Genomic DNA, 26,406 nt, shown 5'->3' with positions numbered 1-26,406 from the left:
ATCGGTCAAGCACTTGTTTTGACCAGTTTAACTGTTGCTAAACCAATAGATGAGTGTTTCATGTTTCTTCTGTTTGACTGCACTCATGGTATAAATATGAGGAGCGTACAACTTGTCTTATCGCGCATGTCTTATTCTTCATCAAATTTTTTTTTTTATTTTTTTAAATCCTCTTTTTGAGGTTACTTTTTTTTTTTTTTTTCAAAAGGTTATATTATATTATTAAAATTTAAAATAGTAATCAATATTCTATAGGGATTGTTTACAAAGAGACCATTTATCTTTTGTACATGGAAGTCACAATCATTAGCTCTCGTTAGATGTCAAATTAGATGGCTTGGGGTGAGTTACCAAAATTTGAAGTTTTTTTTTTTTTTTTAACTTTGTGTCTATCCAATGACACTTTTACAACCACCTCTTTTGAAATTTATGGGACAAACATTATCGTGACCTCCGAGTATGAAAAAAATGATCTCTTTGTAGACAATCTCAATTTAAAATTAGGTGTTAAAATTCTATCCATTTTTTTATGTGTTTAAATTTATTTTGTTTTTTTTCATATTTTTAGTATTGAGAATGAATCCACAATCCACGTCTAAAATACATCTGTCTCATTTAAATAGATAAGTCCGCCCAATCATGGAAACCTTGTCCTATAAATAAATCAGAATGAAATCCGAACTCGTGAACTGTTGAATTCAGAATTATGTGATGATATTTACAGAGTGGGTTATGGGTACTGTGATTCGGCAATGAGATAAACGCGGGAAAACCTCAAATCCAATTTGCCCTTTATCCTAAACCAGAGCCAGACAGGATCCAAGCTCACCAAATTTCTGTAAACTTTGCTATTAGTTGAGGAGTGATATTGGCAATGAGTCCCTTGTTCGGGGAAATGGAGAAAGAGAAGAGAATGATAATGGGGAAGAAGAAAGGGGAGGCGATGGAGGTGCTCAGGAAGTCATGGTACCATTTGAGGCTGTCGGTTCGGTATCCTGCTAGGGTTTCGACGTGGGACGCCATCCTGCTCACTGCAGCCAGCCCCGAGCAGGCGGAGCTTTATGAATGGCAGCTCCAGAGGGCAAAGCGTGTGGGTCGCATCGCGCCCTCCACAATTGCCCTCTCTGTCCCGGATCCGGAGGGAGCTCGCATTGGATCTGGTGCTGCCACCCTCAATGCCCTCCACGCTCTATCCTGCCACTTGATTCACCCCTCTAATACCCAGGTAGTCTCCCTTTCTTTTCTCTTTGCTGCACTTTGATTTATTTTCTCTTTATTTTTATTTTTTTGAATTTTTTGATTTTGATTAGTGGCATTTCCGCCTAAGTTTGCTTTATCAGGAACAATTTGCCATGCATTGTTATAATCTGCCATCTGTTCTAGTTTACTGGCATGATAACCCTGTTAATGACTTCTTGTGCTGTTTAATTTTAGAATCCCCATGGAAATAGGTTTTTGACGCCCAAATGTGGATGCTCTTTTGATGGTACAATTCATCTGAACATAGCATTTTTGCTGGTAAACCTTCCTTCTCACTTGAAGAGATTTCCTGTCTCCATCATTCTCTCCAGAATTTCTGACGGCCTTCATTGGAAATTCTCAGCGGTTTGCGGACCTAATTCTGATGTGGATAGACCCATTCTTTGGGACGAATTGAACCTTATCGCGGAACTTCCTTAGCAGATTTGGTGCATAGGTGGGAATTTCAACGAGACTAGGTGGTCCCATGAGAGAAACTCCTCCTCCAGAATTACTCTGGCAATATCTGCCTTTTTTGACATTGTTGCTCTCAACAATTTGGTCGACCTACCTATTCAAGGTGCCCAGTTCACCTGGTCCAGTCATGTCACGAACCCATCTCTTTCCAAACTAGACCGGGACACAAACTTCCCTGGAACCCATTCTTCGGCTCTACCAAAACCTGCTTCAGATCATTGTCCCATTTTACTTGACACTAAGATTGTCGACAATGGCCCAAAACCATTAAGATTTGAACTCAATTGGTTAGAAGAACCTAATTGTCTTAACCAATTCCTCATTTGGTGGCAATCGCTCTCTAACCTGGTAGAAGGTTGGGCTGGGTTTAAACTATAGAGAAAAGTCCAACTTTTGAAGAATCATCTTAAAACTTGGAGTAGGGGTCTTCTGGGATTCCTTGGGCCTCAGAAGTCTGCAACCCTGCAATCCATTCAATCCCTAGGCTTCCTTGAAGAATCTAGACCACTCTTGGACAGTGAACTCATAAGTAGAGATGAGCTCAAATTCCAATGCCAATCAATTCTCAAGAAAGAGGAAATTTTTTGGTATCAGAGGTCCAAGATTAGGTGGCTGAAGGTAGGGGACCTGAACATAGGCTTCTTTCATAAAATTGCCAATTGTAGGCGTAGAGACAATACTGTCACCCATCTTCAAGTGGGGGATAATCTGCTGGACCAACCTTCTGAGATTGAGCAAGCCATCCTTGGCTATTTTCTAAATCGATTCTCTGCCCCACCATCTTCTCGGCCTCCCATGGGTGACCTCGATTTCTTGTATCTCCTTCTGGACAAGGCTTCGTGGCTAGAGAGGCTGTTCTCTTAACAAGAAATCTTAGCAGCCATTTCTGATTTGGACTCAAACTGAGCTTGTGGTCCTGACGGTTACCTTATTGACTCCTTTAGAACAGATTTCCTAGACCTATCCAATGAATTCTACTATAGGGGGGTCCTTCATAGGGCTGTGAATGCTACTTTCATCGCACTTATTCCCAATATTGAAGGAGCTTCTCAACTCAAAGACTACCACCCTATTAGTTTGTTCAATTCCACTTACAAAATCCTTGCAAAAGCTATAGCCTCTCTGAAAGAAAGACCTATGTAATCTTTTGCCAGGGAAATACAATTTTTTTTTTTTTTTAATAATAATCACCCCTTATAATTTTGGCAACAAGATCACTCACATATGGTCTTATTACAAACAATAGAAATTCCAAAAATAAATAACACATCAATAAAATAAATCTCAACTACTTGATGTCATTCATACAACCTAATATTGTGCTTGAGAATATAAAATAAAAGAACAAACAATTAAAAGAAAAGATGCCAGAGATTACCCTAACCGGGCTTTTTACACCCATACCGAGTCACTACATCCAATGGTGCGGGATCAGCGGTCTAGCTTCAATCTCGAACCAGGAAAGCTAATTTCGGCCAAACTAGGTAACCACCCTTAAATCTCTACAAAACCCTAACTCCAAAATAATTAGGCTCAAACCCTAACTTTCCCAACCCTTAGATTAGATCATGAGAGAGTAAGAGTCTTTATGTTGGGGCGTGCCCCCTCGAGTCTTTTTAGGAGAGAGAGAGTAGAGAGAGAAAATCAGAGTAGAGAGAGAAAATCAGAGAGTAGAGAGAGAGGGGCGTGGCCCCTAGGGAAAGAGAGAGTTTATGGGAGAGAGTTTATGGGAGAGAGAGTTTAGGTCTAGGGTTTCTTTAGGGTTTCCCATAGTTTGCTTCTTTCTTGAGATTGAATATGGACTGTTGATCAAGGTGACTTGTGGGGTGAGAGATCTGAACCATCCATTCCATAGATGGACCATCAACATTATGGAAGGTGCATGAACTATTATCCCCCTTTCCTTAAACCATTTTCCCATCAATATATTTAAATGAATTAAATCCATTAAAGATATAGTGCATACCATAAATTGCATATTCCATCTCATATTTTCCATAAGAATATTCAATAATATCAAGTCAAGATATTCCTTCAAGATAAGATATGGTCAATATTTCCTAATCAATATTTGACCATATGCTACAAGATATAGTTACCATATTTAACAAACTTGAAGATAAAGCAACAAGAGAAGGTATCCAAGGGTGGGGTGTGCCACCCATGTATGGTATGTGGGGCCCCACCTAATACCCACATGGTGGGCCCATGTGCACTATGGGCCCCCATGTATTTTTTTAATAAATATTTTTAAATTAAACAAAATGAATTTTAAAATATTAGAACTTTGTAAATTAATAACTTCATTTTTATAAGTCAAAAAATAAGAAAGAAAATATCAAATGACTTATAAAAATTCAAATAATAGGTCTAAAATAATTTAATAATAAAATGAACACAATTAAATTAATATGATGGGAAGTGGATCTATATAGTTCAAGAATTAAATCAACGATCACGGGGTACTCCACCTTCAACTGTGGACTACAGACCACACTTGCTTTATCGAACCGACTCGGTGTTTCCCATGACCCACAGTCCAAGCACGGGCTCATTAGCGTGTCACTAAAGTCTGGTCGATGAGCTAAAGAGTCGCAATCCCAGTTTGTGGATTACAGGTCTTCCTCTAGAGACAAGTCAAGGTCACCACGACCTGATGCGACCACAGTTTTGTGGCGCATAGGGGTATCTCTCGCACATGCATATGCTTCACGCAAAGGTGGATATCTAGCTTTCCCGAACGATCTACCTATATGCATGCCGTGTGATGAAACATAGATGAGGTTTTAGCCCTCGTCTCTGTAGGCCTACCATCACATACAAGAGTCACATAGTCCCTCGGCTCACTCATCTAGGCATAAGCTTCGACCTAATCAAGGGCTAATCCAAAAACCCTTCTCGGTTTATTTTTTTTATGCCCAGGTACCTTAGGTTTTCCAATCGACTGGCTTAGATCGTTAAGCACAATCCGGTGTCCGCAAAAATCATTTGCTTAGTATGGTCTTTGAGGGACCACACTCCCACTGAGTTTATGTTCCACTATAATAAATGTATTTCATTACACACTCATAAGGCCTTTAAAGGCCACATAAACCCAACACTCTCGTCTCAAAGAGGTCCTTTCCCTAGTAATTTCACCTACACAAAGTGCTTTCATTAAAGATTGCCAGATCTTGGATGGGGCATTAGGAATTCATGAATGCATACATTCAAGACACTTAGCCGGGGTACTTGACATTATTGTTAAGCTCGACTGGAGAAGGCTTACGACCATGTAGACTGGGACATTCTCAAAGAAGCCTAGTCTAGGATGGGTTTTGGTTCTAGATGGAGAACCTGGATGAGTGCTTGCTTCTCCCTCCTTATTAACGGTACCCCCAAAGGCGGTTCTAGATGGAGAACTTGGATGAGTGCTTGCTTCTTGCACCCCTTCTTCTCCCTCCTTATTAACGGTACCCCCAAAGGCTACTTCCCCGCTTCTAGAGGCCTCAGATAGGGAGATCCCTTATCCCCCTTTCTCTTTGCAATCACAGCCGAGGTTTTCAGCCATTCTCTTTTAAGAATGTACTCGGCTGGTCACTTGCATGGCTTCTCGGTCTGCCCTAGAGCTCCGATATTATCCCACCTCCAGTATGCTGACGACACATTGGTCTTCTGCAACGCCTCACGCACTGAAATTCATAGCCTCTTCATGTTTCTTAGGTGTTTTGACTTTGCAACAGGCTTCAAAGTCAGTTTTGAAAAAACAAAAATGATGGGTGTAAAAGTCGACCCCATAACACTCAACTTTTGCTCACAATTGGGGTTGTGGGGTAGAGTCATTGCCTCCAAATATCTCGGGCTTCCACTCTGCATAGGCAAACCTCGCTTTAGCCATTGGTCCCATATCTTAGATAAAGTGGACCGTAGGCTAGCTGGTTGGAAGGCCGTTTCCTCTCCCCAGGAGGAAGACTTACTTTGATCAAAACAACACTTGCCAACATACCGGTTTACCAAATGTCCATTTTTCATATGCCTGTAGCTGTCAGTTCTAGGATTGAACAGATGATGAGAAGATTCTCCTGGTCTGGAGATAATTCCAACAACAAAATCCATCTCCTGATAGCATGGGACAAAATATGCCAGACCAAAAATAGGGTTGTCCTTGGAATCAAGAACCTCAGAATCCAGAACAAGGCACTACTAGGAAAATGGTGTTGGTGTCTCTCAACCCTGAGCAACCAATTATGGATTGATGTCCTAAAATACAAATATCACTTGTCGAACTCTCCTTGGCTACCGAACTGCAGGGCTAACTAGAGGTCCTCGGGCATGTGGAGATCAATTTGCTCGACCTTTCTAGCGTTTTTGTCCCGTATTAGATTCCATCCGAGGTCGGGAAATAGAATTCTCTTAAGTCAGACCTGTGGATAGGGCACACCCCTTTGAAGGACATATTTCTCGATCTCTTCTCCTTGGCCAGAGATCAGGGAGCAACTGTGGCTGCTACCGACAGGGCCTCTTCGATCATGGAACCCAGATTTCAGGAGGGCTCTCAATGATCTCGTAACTGAGAGCTTTGCCACTCTAGCGGCAGAACTCCAGGCCTTTTTCATAGCACCATCGGGGCCTGTTCGCATCATTTGGTGTTCTTCACTATCAGGGGACTTCTCGGTTTCCTCTTTCTTTCAAAGCCTTTCTCTTCCACCAACCTTCCCTCTCGCCCTTGCAGCTACAGCTGCCTAGGCTTGGAAATCTTTTGCACCACCAAAAATCAAGATTTTTATGTGGCTGGCTCTCTCACAGAGAGTTCTAACAGTAGATCAGCTACAAAGATGAGGGATCCCGATTCCAAATAGGTGTGTCATGTGCCTCTCGGAAGAAGAGACCAACAACCACCTCCTACTGCACTTCCCCTATGCCTTCAATCTCTGGGGAGCTATCCTCAGACTGTTCAATGTGCAATGGGTGCTACTGGCAGATGTAACCTCCATCAGATCTTCCGTCCAATCTTTCCCTTGGCATAAAGAAGGGATCCTTCGTTGGAAAACGACGGTGGCTGCTGCTTTGTGGGCACTTTGGATCGAGAGGAACAACAGAAGTTTCCAAGGGGAATTCTCAAATTTCTCCAAAGTTTTCAACAAACTTAAGTCCACAATTATTTTTTGGGTGACCAGCCACCAATTTTTCAAAGGCGTTCCCTCCTCGGCCTTTAACCAGGATTGGAGCAGCGTTCTTCAATTCCATCGCTTGCAATTGCCGTGAGCATCAAGATGGAAACCTCCACTTGTGGGGAAGCTTAAGTTCAACTTTGATGATTGTTCTCTCGATAACCCTGGTCCTTCAGGCATTGGAGCCATCCTCAGAGACCACCTCGGTACTACTATGGCAACTGTCTCCAAACACATTGGCCACGCTAATTCTATGGACGCCGAAGTAATGGCACTCTTGGAAGGCCTCAAACTCATCCAACCCTTCCACCTGCACTCCCTCCTCATTGAGGGAGATTCCAAGAACACAATTTCTTGGGCGCAGAGTCTTCTCTCCTCCCATTCCCCTTGGCATCTGAACCACTTGTTTGACGAAATTGAATACCTTTGTAGGAATACGTCTGTCGTGTGGATGCATACATGGAGGGAAGGAAACCAAGCAGCTGACTACCTTGCCAAAGAAGCAGCAGCATTGGCAAACAACTAGAAACTTTTTTGGCTTTTTAGCTTTTCCTTTCTATTTTTTGGACCTAGTTTGGTGGATTGAACTGTTTTTCTAGGTTGTTGTGTTTCTTATCCCTTGAGCATCTAAGCTTTACTGTGGATTGCCAGGGTCTCTTGTACTTATTCACTCTTTTATTGAATGTTAACACTTAAAAAAAAAAAGAAAAAGAAAAATAGAGCAAAACAGATGACACATCTGTTTAGAGGAAGGCCTAGACAAATTGCGTGTGTTATGTTGATGCCTGTGTGGTTTCACTGGAACCCATCACCATATTGTTGTTATCTGAGAAACTTCACGCTTTTATATCTGATGTTTCTGGCAGATGCACCCAAATTGTAGAAGTTTGTAGTTTCAAGGTTTACTCATGAATTGTGATGCAATACACCCTTCCTTTTTCTTTCTTTTGCTGTAATCTTTGATCTTTGATCTCCTTCTTCATGGACAAGTTATGGTTATCTTATCACATGGTGGATGCTCCCGATATCTTCTCTTCAAGCAAAGTACATAAACTGATTCAAATGTCTATTTATGCTTCTTATTCTTGTTTGGGAAAGTACACAACAAGACCATTTACCTTTGGTACAAAAAGTCAAAATCGCCCCTAGCTTTTAGATGTGAGATCTGACAGCTTGAAGGGGGTTACCATTGACTGTGCTGGATCGCTGAGAAAAATTTTCTTGTATTTTGTGTGGAAAAATGACACAACCCATCCATCTGATTTTACATTTAATGGTTTAACGTGTTTGCGGCCTTTGTGCACTAAAGGTAGTAGTCTCATTGTATACAGTCCCTTGTTTTCTGTAGTTGATTTGTGAACAAACTCTGAATTTAGGGGCATCAATCACATTCTTAGGTTCCAGAAGATATGTGCTTGCAGCATATGCACCATTGACTTGTCACAGTCTTTTATCTTTAAAACTTATTTCTTTGATTCTTTCGTTGTTCTTTGATTCACATGCACTATTCACAGGTACCAAATGCTGAAATTGCCTTTTCACAGTCTTTGGAACTACGTGACAGGGTTAATGATGGGGATTCAATCACATCAGCTGTTAAAAAATCAATGGAAAAAATGCGCATACTCCTGCTGCATGCCGGGGGTGACTCGAAGAGGGTTCCATGGGCCAACCCAATGGGCAAAGTCTTCCTACCACTTCCATATCTTGCGTCTGATGATCCTGATGGACCAGTTCCACTGCTTTTTGACCATGTACTTGCCATTTCCTCTAGTGCAATACAAGCTTTTGAGAACAAAGGTGGTATTACATTTACCAGTGCTCTCTCTCTTCTAAATTTAGTATTACATTTGACATTGCTCTCTCTCTTCTAAGTTATCTTATTGACATGTGTCGCTATTGTGGTGCTTTAAACCGGGGCATGAAATACTATTCCTCGACAACCTTGAAAGGCATAATTTACATGGCTAACCAATATTTGGGTGGTAGAGTGTAATATTCAGTACAAAAAAACAAAATATAAGAGAAATACATCCCTATTTAAAATGGGGATGGTTGATTGTAAAACATGTGCTCGAGGTACCTTCCTTGGCTAGTGAGTCCCCTGCTTTGTTGGAGATTCTCCGTATATGCCTGACCAAAACTTATATTGTTCTACGAATGTTGGTGATTAATTGGAAAACTGTTCCATTCTCCACAGACACACCAGAACTCCGCTGGTGCAGTTGATGACATTCTTGGAGTTCCCTTCGGCAATCAATGAGGACCCCCAGCTTCTGTCAAAAAGTTTGAGGCATTTGAGGAGGGCCCTTGCCTTAGCAAAGCTATATTGGGTATTATACTAGTTGTAGTTTGAAAGAAAATGCTCTAAGCGATATTGTACTAGAACTTGCAATGTGTGTTATGTATTTTATGCATATTGCACGGTGTGCTAACATCCCAGATGGATGTTTGAGCCACCTGCTTTGACCTGCAAAAAACTAGGAGGCCTTTGTAGGAATTTTAAGTTAATCATTATGAAAGGAGTTTTATACCATGGATAGACTAGAGTTGTTACTTGAGTTTTGGTAGGAGAACTACCGTTATCGATTGCACCTTAATCAACATTCGAATGTAACTTACATCTCTCATTTAAATCTTTTCCGAATGGACAAAAAACTGGAGCAATCCAATGATCAAGCTTATAGATTATGAGTGAGAAATTTTATTTAGGTTTTGTGATTCGAAAATTTTTGAGTTTCCGTTATTTTTATTGCAAACAGAGTAGAAGATATAAAGCTATAAACTTCCCTTCTTTGATGTCATCCTGGTAGAATTGCTATACTACTTGTCAATTGTAATGATATTATTATCTTTGGAGCCAGTCTTCTCTGCCCTCTTAAGTATTGTTTACTTTTTCAGCTTTAATTGAAGGTGTAGCTTTAGATATTAATATTCTTTAGACCCTAGCGATGCCAATATGAGCTATTAATGTGTGAATTGAAAAACTTGTAACTGGCAGGTGGGCTTCTTATCATGACTGGAGATGTTCTCCCTTGTTTTGATACTTCTAGTATGGTTCTTCCAGATAATGCATCCTGCATCATTACAGTTCCTATTACCCTTGATGTTGCACGTAACCATGGTGTGGTCGTGACATCTACCATTGAAAATTTGGAGCAAAACTCTGGAAGAGAGCTAAACTTGGTTGAAAATCTTCTACAGAAGCCATCTTTGAAGGAACTTGAAGCTAACAACGCTATACGACAAGATGGTAGAACTTTGCTTGATACTGGGATAATATCAGTTAGAGGTAAAGCATGGGCAGATCTTCTTTTGCTTTCGAGTTCAAGTCCATCGATGATTTCGGAGCTTTTGAGATGTGGAAAGGAGGCAAGTTACATTTTTTTGTTTTCCAGTGTGGTAATTGATTGTGATGATGTAAAAAGGTTTCTTCCTTCTATTCTTTAGAAGAAACAACAAAAAGGCTATAATACATCACTTTGCTGATTAGATTCCTTTTGCCGTCCCATTGAGGTTCACTTCTGCGTCTTTCTATGGCTGCTCAATACATAAATATTCAGAAATCAGTTTAAAATTTCTGTCTTCTGAGTGCTTGCCAACTTTTAGGATGACTTGATCTTTGTTTGTTAGAGCTGATTTTTGCCTTGGGAAATTATCAACTTGGGTCTAATCACCTAGAAGAGGTAGAGTGATTAGACCACGTAAACCTCACCCCTTGGAGGGGAGTGTCTAGGAGTTCAAGCTGGGTTATGCAGTCCGCGAAGTCATTAAGGCAAAAATCATTTGATAATTTGCTAGTTCAAATTATCTGAGTTTATAATTTGGTCCTGTTCCTTAATTGTTTCCACTTTGCCACAGGCTTCAAGGTTAATTTGACAAAATCCAAGATGATTGGTATTTCTGTGAATCCCCACATTACCCAAGCTTTTACTCATAGATGGGGATGTGGCACAGACTCCCTCCCCTACACCTATCTTGGTCTTCCTCTATGCCATGGCAAACCTAAAACGGCCCTTTGGAGCCACATTATAGACGAGTTCCAGCACAAACTGGCCACATGGAAGGGCAGATATCTCTCTCCTACGGATAGAACCACCCTAATCAAAGCCACCCTCTCAAATTTCCCCATATTCCAAATGTCCTTATTCCACATGCCAGCCTTGGTGGCACTTTGTCTAGAACAATTGATGCACAACTTCCTCTAGTCGGGAGAAGGGGAATCTAAAAAATACAACCTTCTAGCTTGGTCCTCTGTTTGCCAGCCGAAAGCTTTTGGGAGTTTGGGGATCCGCAGCCTACAAGAGCACAACTTGGCATTGATGGGTAAATGGTGGTGGGGACTTGAGCATTAGGAGGACCAACTGTGGCACAAGGTTTTATACCACAAATATCGCCTCAACTCCTCCATCTGGTTCCTTCCAGACAGGCAGTTCAACTCAGCTTCTGTTATATGGAAATCTTTGCTTTGCTCCCTCCACCTATTCAAGTCTTTTATCTGTTTCTAGGGTGGGGACAAGGGTGAAATTCTGGACTAACCTTTGGCTAGGACGACGTCCCCTCTCGCTGTGTTTTCCCAGTCTATTTCGTCTAACAAGGAACCCCGATGCCTCTATAGCCAATCTTTTTGGCACAGTTGGAAATTCTAGATCCTGGAATCCTGATTTCTAAAGACCACTTCGTGATGTTGAACTCCCCGCCTCTCTTAAACTCTCATCTATTCTCCACTCCTTGTCCTTTTCACCTAATGGGGAGGACCAATCATTTGGAGTCCGGCTGCGTCAGGGACTTTCACAGTCTCTTCCTTCTTCCTCCAACTCTCCACCCCCCCTGCTGTGTAACCTTCACAATGGTCCATCATAGCCAAGGCCTGGATTCCTTTCATTCCTCCAAGAATACAGGTCTTCACTTGGATCTCCCTCTGAGAGAGAGTCCTCACAGTGGACCAACTCCAAGGAAGAGGTCTTTAAATCCCCACCAAATTTTCTATGTGCCAACCGGAGGAGGAAACAAATGCACGCTTGTTCATCCACTGCAACTTTGCAAGCCGTATCTGGGAGGCCCAAATCTGGCACTATGCTTTGGAAAGCAGCAGTAATGGCCACCCCTTGGTCCCTACGGAAAAAATGCAATAACAGAATTTTCAGGGGACAACATTCACACCGTCATTTAATCATGGAGTCCATCATCTTCATGGTCATTTTCTGGGCCACCAACCACAACTGTTTCAAGGTCCTGTCCGCCTCCTTAACTGGACAACCATCCTTCATCATCGACCAGGTGTGTCCCCCGCTCCTTTCTTTGGAGACCCCCGGAACTTGGGCACATCAAGCTCAATTTTGATGGGTGTTCGTTTAGTAACCAAGGTCTGGCAGGTGTAGAGGGTATTTTCAGGAACCACGATGGAGTTTCTCTCTTCTCTTACACCTCCGCCATTGGTTTCGTGGACTCCACCACGGCGGAAGCCCGTGCCCTATTGGATGGCCTTAAAAACTTCAACCCTTCTTGGTGCTTAGTTCTGGTTGTCTAGGGTGACTCAAGAAATGTCATTTCCTGGGCCTTACGAGAGGCTACACCACCCTGGAGACTCATGACTATCTTTGATGAGATTTCCGGAATTTGCCGGCATATGTAGGTCTCTTAGACTCATACTTGGAGGGCGGCCAATTAAGTGGCCGACGCACTGGCTAAGCAAGGAGCTTCTGTGGCTTTGCCCTAATCTTTTTTGGGATGAAAACCTGTCAAATTTTTGTAATTAGCGACTGTGTTTAGTAACTGTATCTGTTCCCATGTAATTTTGCCTGTATAGTTTTGTTGTTGCCACACTCTGTGGCTTTTTTGAACCTCTGGGTTGGGCGGTTTTTGTATATTGTATACTCACTCTTAATACAAGGTCAACAGTTAACAGATCAACCTTCATCCCCAAATGGCAATCATTGCTTCTCACCCACTCACCTCGTCCCTCTCGGTCTATCGTATGGTCACCACCCCCCTTGGGACAGACCAAACTCAACTTTGACGGGTGCTCCCTAGGCAACCCCGGACAGGCAGGAGCTGGAGGTCTTTTCAAGAATCACCTTGGCCTAATGCTGCTTTCCTTCTCAACCCACTTGGGCCATGCTGACTCCCAGTCGGCGGATCTTTATCCCTCCTCGCTGGCCTCAAATGTTTTGAACTTCTGTGGGGTCAACTGTTGATCATCGAGGGAGACGTACAGAATGTCATCTCCTGGGCCTCTGGCTCTACTCCCTGCACCTGGTACCTCGCTCCAATTTTTGACGAGATTGCTCACCTTTGCAAGGATACGGTCGTCTATTGGAGGCTTATTTGCCGGGAATCCAACACCCAGACCCAAGCGGACGCACTGGCTAAAGATGGAGCTCTTCAAGCATGAGCAGTTTTTTTGGGATTTCGTCTATTACACCTACTGGACTATTGTATCTTTGTATAAACTTTGACAGTTGTAAATCCCATTTTTGTATAGGGCCCCCATTTGATGGAGTGCCTATTTTTTACTCTAGAATCCCTGCCTCGAGGGTGGTCTCTAGCTCCCCCTCTGATGTACAAATATCTTCTTTAATATAGAACAGTTTACAGTCTAAAAAAAAACAGTTTTCACAAAAAAAAAAACTATTCAGATATTTCAATCAGTTTCTATTGTGTCTACTGGGGATGCCAACAACTCCATACCCTCTCCCATCTCCTGCTGTTCAGCTGCCAATGTTGTGTCCACAGATGGACTACTAATCTCCTGCTGGATTACCAATTAATCTCCTCTCCTGTAGAATTTGATAATGTCTCTTGAAGCATTGGTCGAGGACTTTGATGTCCCCTATACATGAACTTATGCTTTGAATAAATGTCTGAGCTTGCATCATTGTGCACATGAACTCATCCCTACCCTTGGCAAACCTCATCCCCAAAATTCTTCGTATGGTGTGAGTAGAAAACAGCGTTGTTTTCAATATTCACATTCAAAAACAACTTAATAATATTGTATTTTGATGCTCTATGGTAATTAAATTTTCATGTTAGTATAGGCTTATTGGGATATTAAACCTAGCTTCTTAATATAATGCATCTCTAAACTCATGCAGATGAGCTTATATGAGGATCTGGTAGCAGCCTGGGTACCTGCAAAACATAATTGGCTGAAGTCACGCCCTCTGGGGATAGAGTTGGTCAGTGGCTTAGGAAATCAGAATCTCTTTAGCTATTGTGCATGTAAGTTCGTGGTGGTATATTCTAAGTACAACATCCTTATGGATAAACTTATTTTTAGTTTATTTCTTTGGTATAATACTATAGTAGGATAGTAGATGTTTTCCAAAAACATTTCATGTCTCATTATTTTATTTTATTTTTTTCTGTCTTTGCAGTTGACCTCTCCTTCTTGCATTTTGGCACTTCTACTGAAGTCTTGGATCATTTGGGAGAGGCTCATTCAAGATATGTTGGACGTCGGCATTTATGTTCCATACCAGCAACCACAGAATGTGATATTGCAGCATCTGCTGTTATCCTTTCAAGTAAACTAGCTCCTGGCGTCTCAATTGGGGAGGATTCTTTGATTTATGATTCCTCACTTTCCACTGGTGTTCAGATTGGATCTAGATGCATCATTGTTGGTGTTCACTTACAAAGAGAAAATATTGTAGGCTCCATTGGAAATTCTTCTTGGTTCATACTGCCAGATCGCCATTGCCTTTGGGAAGTTCCATTGGTTGGGTGCTCTCAAAGAGTCATTTTATTTTGTGGGCTCCATGACAACCCAAAAAGTTCACATGCCAAAGATGGTACCTTTTGTGGAAAACCGTGGAAGAAGGTTTTGCATGAACATGGTATTCAGCAGAGTGAGCTGTGGAATACTTCAGATGCTCAAGAACAGTGCTTATGGAATGCTAAGATCTTTCCTGTTTTACCTCGTCATGAAATGCTCAGTTTAGCAATGTGGCTTTTGGGCTTGAGGTTGTACAACAATGAAGATATGTTGTCTTTATGGAGAAATTCGTATCGGGTGAGTTTGGAGGAGATGCACAGATCGATTGACTTTAGACAACTTTGCTTGGACTCCAGTATCCATCAGGCAGATCTTGCTGCTGGGATAGCTAAGGCTTGCATTAGCTATGGTTTGTTTGGACGCAACTTGTCTCGGCTATGTACTGAAATATTGCAGAATGAAGTATCAGGAACTACTGCTTGCAAGAATTTTCTTACACTTTGTCCAAATCTACAGGCCTTAGACTCAGGAATTCTTCCTCGAAGTAGAGCGTATCAGGTCCAAGTTGATCTTCACAAGGCATGTGGTGAAGACGAAATTGCATGTAATATTGAGCATGATGTATGGAGTTCTGTTGCTGAGGAGACGGCTGCAGCTGTGAAATATGGGCTTGAAGGTGATTATAGAAGCTTAGTTTACTAAGGTTTTGTTTATTGCACATAGGCCAGTGCTTCTCATTGGGATTTCTTGTGAATAATTCAATTGAATTAATAGGAATATCACTAGAAATGCCAATATTGTTCTTTACTTACTAACTCAACCATACTGTGTAGTTCTCTTGCTTAACCATATGACCGTGGTAGCATATTTAGATGAGCTTGGGATTCATGCACCACCCATGAATATCCTTTCTAGTGCTTGCTAAACCTGCCTTTGTCACAGACCACTTATTAGAATCTCTGAGATTTTCAGGTTCGGCAACTTCTCAGAATACTGGTGATGCTAATGGGAAAAATCCTCTTTACCCAAAAAGAGCGAGGGTGGAGTTACCAGTTCGTGTAGATTTTGTTGGGGGTTGGAGTGATACCCCACCGTGGAGCTTGGAGCGCATCGGTCGTGTTCTGAATATGGCAATAAGTTTGGAGGATTGTCTTCCCATTGGCACTGAGATTGAGACAACATCAACAAAAGGAGTGACTATTGATGATGATGCTGGAAACCAAACATACATTGAGGATGCCAACTCAATTCATACACCATTCAATGAAGAAGACCCATTTCGTCTTGTCAAATCTGCACTTATTGTGACTGGCATCAGTCAAGGAAAAATACCGTTATCAACAGGCCTGCAGATTAGGACATGGGCTAAAGTTCCTCGTGGTAGTGGCTTGGGGACTTCCAGCATTTTAGCTGCAGCAGTTTTGAAGGGACTCCTTCATATAATGGAAGGGGATGAAAGCAATGACAATGTCGCGGGGCTTGTTTTGGTCTTGGAACAGATAATGGGCACCGGTGGAGGTTGGCAAGATCAAATTGGAGGTCTCTATCCTGGCATTAAATGCACGACTAGCTTCCCTGGAAAACCTTTACGCCTTCATGTAATCCCCCTTACTGCCGCACCTCAGATGGTCTTGGAGCTGGAACAGCGACTATTGGTGGTATTTACTGGGCAAGTATGTGTCGTGCTTGTTGAGGCTGGTGCAAGTGTAATAGTTTTTATGTCCTTAATGCTTCCACAAAATAAATGGACTTGGACCGACCTTGCCTGCCCATTATGTCCATTAGGCAGCAATTGATTATGGCAAAGTGCACTATAGGAAAAACCATAGTTCATTGGGTTATTGCACTGGATTGAAATGATTGATTATAAGTGATGGAGAGAGTTCGACCTGCCAGAATAGGCAATGATGCCAATTGTGGGCATCTCTGCATCGCCATAAATGATTTTATTAGACGGTTATGACCCAATGTGCAATGTTTTTCTCATAGTCCACAGGATTATAGTATACTTTCCCATCGATAATATGCAGTCACTATTGAAATGCTCGATAATTCTAACAATATTGTTATTTCTGATTATAGCAGTATTGTGATTGACATATGTGAGTTGTGAGCCTTTTCATTCTTTTTTTTTTCTTAGTCAGTTACAAGAGCCTCAGCCTAGTCTGTCCAATTTTGGACTTTTTAATGCATGTACACCGAGAGTAGATGGTTGTATAATTCATAGATCCATTGGTAGACCGATTTTGGGTCTCACATACCCATTTTTCGGATTATTACCTAATGAATGTATTAGTTAATTTTCAAGACATGGACCTGCCATTTTAAGTTTTCGTGGTACTTAATTTTAAGTTCATCAAGAATGCAAGAAATGCACCTCTGTTATCAGGTCAGGGTCAATAATAAAAACTCTCACATTCTAACCACCATAGTCATTGAACTATTACTATGATTGTTATGGTTGTCTGCATGGCTTTATCACTGTGGCACAAAGTCTCTTCACTTCCAGTATGTTCCTTTTAGTAATTGACTTAAGCTGACATATAACTATCAGAAGCTCTTTACCTTCTTCAGTATTTCATCTTTAACCAGAAAAATCATGTTGAAGTAGAGTTACCTCATGTGAGGTTTCTTCTTTTTTTGAATTGTCAGACATGCTAAGTTATTACTAGACGAGTATAGTTTCCTCATAGCTAAGTTGTAGCTAGATGAGATTGTTCTTGTCATGCTAATTTTAGTTCACTGATAAAGTATGTTCTTCTGAAAATGATTGATACTATGTTGAGTAATGGACTGTTAATGTTCTTTTTTTTTTGCTGCATGTCTCGCTTTTAATTATTTCACACTATGACAGACAAACTTAGCATCTGATTTTGGAATTCAGCTGCCTGCATATTTACTAGTGCGAAACTGTGGTGCATGGCAGCTTGGATTAACTTGAAAGACTCTCTCTCTCTCTGTGTTCTTCCATTTTAGATGACAATAGTACTGATCTTAGCAGGTTCGGTTGGCTCACCAAGTTCTGCAAAAGGTGGTGGTTAGATATCTTCAACGTGACAGCCTACTCATATCCAGCATCAAGCGGCTTGCTGAGCTTGCCAAGATTGGCCAAGAGGCTCTTATGAATTGTGAAGTGGATGAGCTCGGGGATATCATGTTAGAGGCATGGCGGATTCATCAGGAATTAGACCCCTACTGTAGTAATGAGTTTGTAGACCAGTTATTCAAGTTTGCGAGTCAATTTTGCTGTGGCTACAAGCTTGTTGGGGCTGGCGGTGGTGGGTTTGCCTTGCTGCTTGCCAAGGACAAGGATCGGGCTAAACAACTTAGGAATTCACTCAAGTCTTCAGATTTTAATGTAACCGTGTACAATTGGAGCATTTATTTAGATGGTGTGGCATAGATTTGAAATTTGCTTGCATTGTGTTACTTACAATCTGTATGGGCCTGAACAGTTCTATTGTTTTATTTAATATTTAATATTTAATATATATATATATATATATATATATATAGATTTTGCTTGAGTTATAATTTTGGTTATTGGAATCAGGAGTTGATTGTTGAAGGCTAGAAGATCATGGATATATTGGTTGATGAAAATGTTGCGGGATAATATTCTTCGCTGACTTTTTTTTTTTCCTGGTTTCTTTTGGATTCTGTTTTATTGTTTTAAGAAGATTCTTAGGATTCTTTCACCACTATAATGTGAAGAAGTAAATTTTTTTTGGTTGCTCAAATAGACATATTTTTTCTCATGATCTTTAATTTTCAGATAATGCCTATTGAAATTTGATTTTCGTGTAAAGTCTTCATGCCATGCATAAAATGCAACATCCAACAAGACAGCAACCCCGAAAATATCAGTGATCACTGGTTTAAGCTACAAGTGGGTGTGCCTCAACCCTAAAATAAACATTAATTAAATAGGGTTTGTATACAATGATACCATTTCCTTTCTTCCGCATGTCACAGGCCTTGGAAACCCTCATATGTAACGTCACGTGATGGGGGTGTATTACTTACTCAGCACAAAGTCTTAGGAAAATGTTTCTGACTTACAAATATGATTAATGTAGATTTTTCTGCCCAACTTCGCATCTGACCAGTCTTCACATGCAATAGGGCCTCATTTTATCTTCACTTACCTATCTCATCTAATATGCAATGACAAGCCAGGCAGAGGCACATAAACTATTTAATATTGCACAATGCTATGCTTGTTCACCAAGCATGGCATCCTTTTCCTTTTACACAGTAGTCCATTTGAATAGGAGGGGCCCTCATAGAATAGAAAAAACAAAAAAGAGAAAAATTCTAATTAGAGCAACTGCATATTACTATGGGCACATGTAGACATCTCTATTTATTAGATCCCATTTTTTAAGACTAATTTTCAATAAAATTACAATCTCAAAAAAGTAATTATTTTCTGAAATGTGAAATCCCTAAAAGTTTTGGGAGTTATGGATGAACTGTTCATTAAGGAAAATTCTTTTCCAATTAAAATCCCCAGTACATATTTCAAAAAAAAAAAATACCAGAATAGGAGTTTATAACAACAGAAAATAGTGATTGAATTGGATTTAATATAGGTATAGTTGAATGCTACATTCGAGGATCCCCTCAATAAGTACTCTTTAGCTGTTTAACTGACTTAATATATGTGAAAGGATGTTGTTTCCATAAGGTGGCTTTATGAAAACGAAATAAAGCCTTACCTCGTATCCTCGCCCTGAAAGCACTTTGGACATCATAAATCTCCGTGATGGCTCTAAAATAATTTCTAACACAAACAATGATGCTAAAAAAAAATACATATATTGTGCAACTGCGAACACTTATTTTGAAATCGACAATTTAGATAATGTATTTTAATATACATTACTTTTAGAGCTTAAAATCTTGATTTTTTTTTTATAATTACATCATCAAGACCGAGATGATTGATTTAAAAGTTCTTTGACATCCAACCTACATTTGTCGGTGAATTTTGAGGTGGGATGTTACTTATTTTGATAGGATTGCAAGTTTTCTACAGTGTCAACTATATATACATATATTAAATAGAAATCATTTCCCTCTATATATATTGAAAATTTATGATTTGGGTGAGGTTTGCATAAGGTGCTCACCTTATACTATATAAGAAAGGTGCACCTCCACAATTTCCGAGAAGAGGAAGGTTTGGTATCAAAAACTTTTAGGATGGTTTAAAAATATATCTTTAACACAAATTATAAAATTTAAAATTTTCAAACATTTCAAATCAAACAGATTTATAAATACTTCAAAATCTAAAAAATAGACAATCTAGATTAACTTGTTGCAAGATCCTGAAATTCTTTTCTTCTTAATATCAAAATATCTCAATCTCGAAATGATGAATTGAATGATTTCTCAACTTTAAAAGACTATTTTCTACTGGTTTATGAGGTGCACCGTACTTCTACAGTATAAGGTAACCCTATTAAACTTTTTCCGTATGCTTGCCCTCCCGTTGTCCGAAGCAGCCAATCAAGTTCCTTACTTCTTCGTCGAGCTAGAGAGAGAGAGAAGTTTAGAGAGAGAGAGGACAGGAAGTAACGCCTCTAAAGCTAGAGAGAGAGAGTTGTAATTTGGAGAGAGAAGGCAAATAAGTAAAGCAAAGCATTACTTACCCATGCGAGAGAGAGAGAGAGAGAGAGAGGAGAGTTTAGAGAGAGAGAGGACAGGAAGTAACGCCTCTAAAGCTAGAGAGAGAGAGGACAGGAAGTAACGCCTCTAAAGCTAGAGAGAGAGAGATGTACTTTGGAGAGAGAGAAGGCAAAGAAGTAAAGCAAAGCATTACTTACCCATGCGAGAGAGAGAGAGAGTTTAGAGAGAGAGAGGACAGGAAGTAACGCCTCTAAAGCTAGAGAGAGAGAGATGTAATTTGGAGAGAGAGAAGGCAAAGAAGTAAAGCAAAGCATTACTTACCCAAGCGAGCGAGAGAGAGAGAGAGGACAGGAAGTAACGCCTCTAAAGCTAGAGAGAGAGAGAGAAGGCAAAGAAGTAAAGCAAAGCATTACTCACCCAAGCGAGAGAGTGGGAAGTAAAACAAAGCATCAGCAACTGTTTGTTATTTTCTTTTGCAGGGAAGGTAGTGGTTGAACCATTTCGTTGGGTCTGCATTTCTTTAATAATCTCCGTTTTTTATAATTTTATGGCTTCTTGTTTTTTACAGGGATTCCACATTGCACATTAGAGAGAGAGAGAGAGAGAGAGAGAGAGAGAGAGAGAGAGAGAGAGAGAGAGAGAGAATGGGGCTTCTCACGAACAAAATGGAGAGGGAAGAGCTAAAGGTAGGAGATCACATCTACACGTGGAGAGCTGCTTTCACTTACTCTCACCATGGTCTGCTTCTCCTCCTCCTCCTCTCCTTTGTTTTTTTTAATCAATGGATGAAGTTGGGTCAGTCTGATTTCTGAGAATATGTGATGCCCAACTCAAAATTCAGCAATGAAACCATCTGATCTGTCTAACCGTAAATTGTTTCCGTGGATTTCTTGCCATTGCCATTGCTGGATTGTCACTGGAGTTTCTCCTCATATTTGTTCTCAAATGTATTTCTGTTTTCTGATACATTGTAACTATGTTTTTTTGTTTGCTCCATGCTTGCTTTTGATACAAGTCAGAGCTCAATTGGGTTCTGAAAATTTTCAGGTTTATTTCAAGTGTAACTTGACTTTAGGCATGCAGAATTTTGATTGAGGTGACAAGCTGAAAAATGCTCCTTGCCATTGAAGAGATGGATTCAATGCAGTTTCAGGGACTAGATGATATATAGTATGTAGTGGCTAACATAGTGACAATTATCTATGTTAAATTCATTGTGTCTTTTTTTTCATCACCATAAGTTCTAGCACCGATAATCATTCCGATGATATCATCATCACCTAAGCCTTATTCAAACTATTTAGGGTTGGCTACGTTCCACCACTCTACTCATAAGTTTAGGATTCTTGACAAGATTTAGCAAAGTTTTACAATGGCTGCCCTACCTCACACAACCCTCCTCCGTTACCTGGACTTGGGACCGGCATGAAAATAAACATGTTATTTCCTTAAAAATAGGTCTAAAACCCTAAGGAATAAAATTGTGAGCAATTTGTAAAAATTGATTATGGACATGTAAATTAAAGCTAGTAAGATAGTGTCAATTTTTAGAATTTGGTCACACACGAATCCGGGGAGTAACTCGGCCTCACCATACCCCAGTTGTGTGTACAACTTTAGGGCATAAAAAAAATTGAAAACAATTTCAAAAAATTATAAAAAAAAATGAGGGATTGTTGCCTAAATTTTTTGCGATGGTTTTGGCAAAGAATGGTGAGTTTTTTTGGTATAATCCCTATTTTTGTTTTTTTTATTTTTTAAAATGTCCCAACTATAGATCAATTTTTTCTGTACTTTTTGAAACTTGTTGTGAGTTTTTATGGTTGTCTTTGATCTTATTTAACTTTAAGTAGCTTTATTTTATTTTTTCAAAATTTTTGGATTTTTTAAGAATTATCTAGGGTTTTTGGACCAGAACTCCGCTAAGTCCACTTAAACTCGGCCGAATAACTTGCTTCGGTCAAGGGCTGAGTCCCTTGGCAAAGGCGAGTTCCTAAATCCTATTAGAAATGATTGTCAACTTCATCTTCGTAAGAATTTTATCACATTAATGTTTTTAAATGTGATTTGATTCATACTTACTAATCTTAAATAAAAATTGATCCTACCATCATCATCATCCGAGCCTTATCCAAGTATTTGGGATCGGCTATACGAATCCTATTCCGTTAAATATTCACGAAAAGATGTGGCAGAGTTTTACATTGGTTGCTTATCTAATGCAACTCTCCTTCTTTACCCAGGCTTGGGACCGGCATAGGACTGGTTAAAGGCAGAGTTAATAAAATTTGATCCCATGATAAATAAAATTAATTTAATATATTTAAGTCCATGTTATATATTTGATAAATTCCCGATGAACTGACTATTACCACAATATCCTAAAAAAGATTCCCCTCTGAAAATATCACAAGAACAATAATTGTCACCAAGGCATATGGTGGAAGCAAAATATTTCTTTTTTAAGGGTTGTTCCATGGCAGGAATCGAACTTGAGATGGAGCGTTGCTTGATGTCAATTGCCAACCACTCAAGCCCAAGCTTGATTCCTACTAGTGGAAAAAAAAGTTAGAATACTAAGATTTTGAAAACCAATTTGTGAAATATCTTATAAAAGAATTGCAAAAAGTAAATCACATGCAAAAAAAATCCATCTGATGAGATCAATTGTCAGCATCTTAGATTATATCCAGATTTGGTGGTTATTTCATAAAATCTGTTTTTTATCCATATTTTGTAAGATCTGATTATGTTTCACTAACATATAATAAGAAGTATCTCTGTTAATACAGACTTGGGGTCAGACTACCCTGTGTTTTATTTGTCACCTTTTGAAACATTCTATTTTATTATTAGCTTTTCTAGGCAAAAACAAGATATTTGGTTTTATCTTGGTTGTTTTCTGAAAGTAAGAAGATTATGAATGAGACTTTCCATTCTAAAAGGTTGTAGCATGGCCCTTACTAAACTTTATGTTGATGTTGACTTTGTTTATGGACTTTGAGTAGCATATGGCATTAACTGTTCCCCCTGTTTTCCAGTATGCTATGTATGCACTTTCAATTTCAATTTTAAATGATTAAAAAAAGTATTAATTTTGCTTAATCACTCTCGAGTAGAAGTCGCCCATTTTTTGTTATGTGATTTCTCTGTGCCCAACAAAATTTATTGTACACAATGCGCATAGAAGTCAGAGAGGGTTTTCTTGTGAATTGCTGATACTTGATTAGCATTTCCACTTGCCTAAAAAACCAACACGCCCTTGAACATGTATAGGCAATTTCTAATGTAAGCTCATCTTTTCAATCACTCCTCCCATAGATGCTTCTCAGGTGTTTTTGGCAGCTGATCACCGCACAGTTTAATGCAATTGGGCTTCTTCGGGGGAGTTGTTTTTAGCTTGTAGTTTATACATCATCCGACATTTTAAGGAATGTAATGTTTTAGTGAGTGAAATTGAGTTTTTATTTGTTGTGAATTGATGGAGAAATATTTTTCAAACCAATTATTTCATATTGGATATGTCTTCATGCCACATTAAGATCGTTGTAGTCCAAGATATAAGTTCTATATGGTGGTTTTTGTGTGTATCTATTTATGTTTCTGGAATGAAAATTCTCCTTTTATATCAGTTTTGTACATGTACCAGTTTGTGTACTTTTTTCCGATTTTGCACGTCTTTTTGTACTAAAAGAAGCAAATTTGCATCATGCCAATTGGGCTGAGATTTTTCTCTTTCCACATGATCTGTTCTTGCCATGAGCCCATATTTGTAAACCTTTCAATTGATTGGTAGTTCCGTATGTTTATGAGAAATCTGAATGAACTGTACCACTGATTCACATCAAAATGTTCCAAAAGCAGTGCCTTTCTAGATTATGTATGAAGCCATCTCTTATGTTCAAGTATTCCTCATTCAACTGAACTTCTTGATGCAGACACTTTTAAGGAGCTGGTTGTTCATTCCTTTTGACTACATGCTTTTGAGGAGCTACTTATTTCCTAGGCAATTAGGAATGAGCAAAATGACAGGATTTTAGTTTCCCAACACATTTGCTACAATCTCTATGCTTGTGGTTGTACCAAAATATTTGTTCTTCTGAATTCCTTTTTCTTAACACTTTGTTCTCATGAATTTTTGGAATGCAGATGTGTAGAAATGATTAAAAAAATTAAAGGTGGAATTATCCATCTCTTATCTATTGTTAAAATTAAAGATCTTCATTATTTATTGGTTACTGGTGATTTGGTGGCTACTTTTTATCTTAAGCTTTGTAAGATCCATATCTTAAAGATGATCATAATCTGGTGCAAGACTACACCTGGGTCAATAGGCTAGTTGATTACAACATGTTTTGGGATTTTCAAATTACAATTTGGGCCATTAACATTCTTATTAGTTACTTTAATGGCATCCTTTCCCAATGAATCTGGTTTACCTGTAATGTTCCTTTCGCATTCCTTTTTAATTCAGCTATAAAAAGTAACTTCCGAGGAAAACAGTGTGAATGAAAAATGTATATTTGCAGGTATATATGTTGGGGGAAACAAGGTGGTCCATTTCACTCGAGAGACAGGCTCCGAAATGCCCCTTGACTCATCATCGAGCTCGAGCTCAAAGGAACCATGCCCCACATATCCAGATTGCGGGTTCCGGCAGCCCAACAGTGGCGTGGTCCTCTCGTGCTTGGACTGTTTCCTTGGCAATGGAGGCCTCTACTGCTTCGAATATGAAGCCAAGCCCTCTGTGTTCCTTGCCAAGATCCGGGGCGGCACGTGCACCACGGCTTCCTCTGACCCACCCGAGATAGTGATCCACAGGGCTATGTACCTCCTCCAAAATGGCTTCGGCAACTATGATGTGTTCGAGAACAATTGTGAGGATTTTGCTTTATATTGCAAGACGGGCCTGCTTGTGCTGGATAAGTCGGGCTTCGGGAGAAGCGGGCAGCTTTCATCTCTTATAGGGGCTCCTTTGGCTGCCGTTCTGTCCTCTCCCTTTAAGCTTTTAATGGCTGGGCCTGTGGGCATGGCTACTGTCACTGCTAGTGTGTACTGTATGAGCAGGTATGCAACGGACATCGGGGTTAGAAGTGATGTTGCTAAGGTAGATGTGGAGGACTTAGCTGTAAACCTTGGGTGGGTTGAATCCCCTTCCAATGAAGAAGTGGCAAGAGAGGAGGATTTTGATGGTGGAGTCTCGGATAAGTACACTGATGAAGTTTTGATGGACCAGTCTGCTTCGAGCTGATGGGTATGCTCTATGCTTTTAGTTACATTGTTTGCGTGGGCATGCACTTGTTAATGGGTTTTCTCTCCTTTTTTCTCTTTTCTGTTTTTTGGGTGGGTGGGTGCGTGGGTGGGGGGAGAGGGGAGGGGACGGGGTTGGTAGAGAGATATGAACCTTGCAACGACAAATATGCCTTAACCCAATTGTTGGATTGTTTGGGCTTGGCTCATGCTTAAGAAATAATTCGGAATTGATTGTTGGTCGTGATATATCATGGATACACAGGTCCATGGTTTTTGGCATTTGTAGACATACCAAGAATACAATGCTCGTTGACACTTTAAAAACTTGGAACATTTTTTCTTAAACTCTCTTGTTGAAATCCCATTATAAGAGTACCTAATGCTCCCTAAAATCCCACCTTCCCTTTATCTAAATGATGTAAGGAGTGTCATGTTAGAAAGATGAAGTTTGGGGTCACTGTTGATTGTGGTTGTGATACCTGTTGCTTTGCCACGAAAGTTTGAATTATCAAACCTCTCTCAAAATGCCCAATTCATTGCCCTCAGTTCCCATGAGAGCAACACAGGTTTTTATAAGATAAGTTAAATACAAATGGGTACTGGATGCAAACTGTGAGTCTATCACAACTGATTGATACTGAAGGAAAAGGAAAAGAATGGAAGAGCATAAATGAGATAGAAAACTTTATAGGTTTTTATTTTCTTTGGGTAATTCAAAGTTAGGATTAGAACTTGGTGATACACAGTGCTGCAATCATCAACACCTCATCCAAAGCAGCCCCTGCTTGAATTCTAAATGAATTTAGTGCTTTTTCTTTCTTATAGGGAAAACAAACAAGAAGACTATTTACCTTTTGCACAAGAATATCAATACCATTATAAATGGAAATAGGCGCATGGGAGTGTGTCATTTCTCTGCACAAAGTCGAC

General features: G+C 39.9%; 2 protein-coding genes across 8 annotated transcripts; both read left to right on the top strand.

Moving 5' to 3' along the window:
• The first annotated feature begins 743 nt into the window (after window positions 1-743).
• Window positions 744-17,997, top strand: FKGP (L-fucokinase/GDP-L-fucose pyrophosphorylase). Of its 6 annotated transcripts, XR_016040245.1 has the most exons (8): window positions 744-1,225; window positions 8,381-8,666; window positions 9,868-10,238; window positions 13,964-14,090; window positions 14,246-14,995; window positions 15,103-15,262; window positions 15,559-16,259; window positions 17,588-17,997. XR_016040245.1 is itself a non-coding variant. In XM_020675709.2 (7 exons), the coding sequence occupies exons 1-7, from the start codon at window positions 875-877 to the stop codon at window positions 17,987-17,989; spliced, it is 3,225 nt and encodes a 1,074-aa protein (XP_020531368.2). In that variant the 5' UTR covers window positions 744-874; the 3' UTR covers window positions 17,990-17,997. The 6 variants fall into 6 exon arrangements, 5 of the variants coding, with proteins under 5 accessions (XP_020531368.2, XP_020531367.2, XP_088702191.1 ...); XM_020675709.2 differs by having other exon boundaries at window positions 8,411-8,666; window positions 14,246-15,262; XM_020675708.2 differs by having other exon boundaries at window positions 14,246-15,262.
• A 2,216-nt stretch (window positions 17,998-20,213) lies between these two features.
• Window positions 20,214-25,800, top strand: LOC18447675 (NC domain-containing protein-like protein). Of its 2 annotated transcripts, XM_088846063.1 has the most exons (3): window positions 20,214-20,707; window positions 20,792-20,961; window positions 24,753-25,800. In XM_088846063.1, exons 2-3 carry the CDS (start codon window positions 20,868-20,870, stop codon window positions 25,472-25,474), a joined length of 816 nt encoding a protein of 271 aa, XP_088702189.1. In that variant the 5' UTR covers window positions 20,214-20,707; window positions 20,792-20,867; the 3' UTR covers window positions 25,475-25,800. The 2 variants fall into 2 exon arrangements, with proteins under 2 accessions (XP_088702189.1, XP_006857830.1); XM_006857768.3 differs by lacking the exon at window positions 20,214-20,707 and having other exon boundaries at window positions 20,739-20,961.
• Window positions 25,801-26,406: the final 606 nt, after the last annotated feature.

The sequence above is a fragment of the Amborella trichopoda genome, chromosome 9, assembly GCF_054954075.1.
Source record: "Amborella trichopoda isolate Santa Cruz 75 chromosome 9, AtrichopodaSantaCruz75HAP2 v2.0, whole genome shotgun sequence".
Classification (NCBI taxonomy): Eukaryota; Viridiplantae; Streptophyta; class Magnoliopsida; order Amborellales; family Amborellaceae; genus Amborella; species Amborella trichopoda.
The sequence above is the reverse complement of the archived record's forward strand: the minus strand, read 5'-3'. Positions and strand labels throughout refer to the sequence as shown.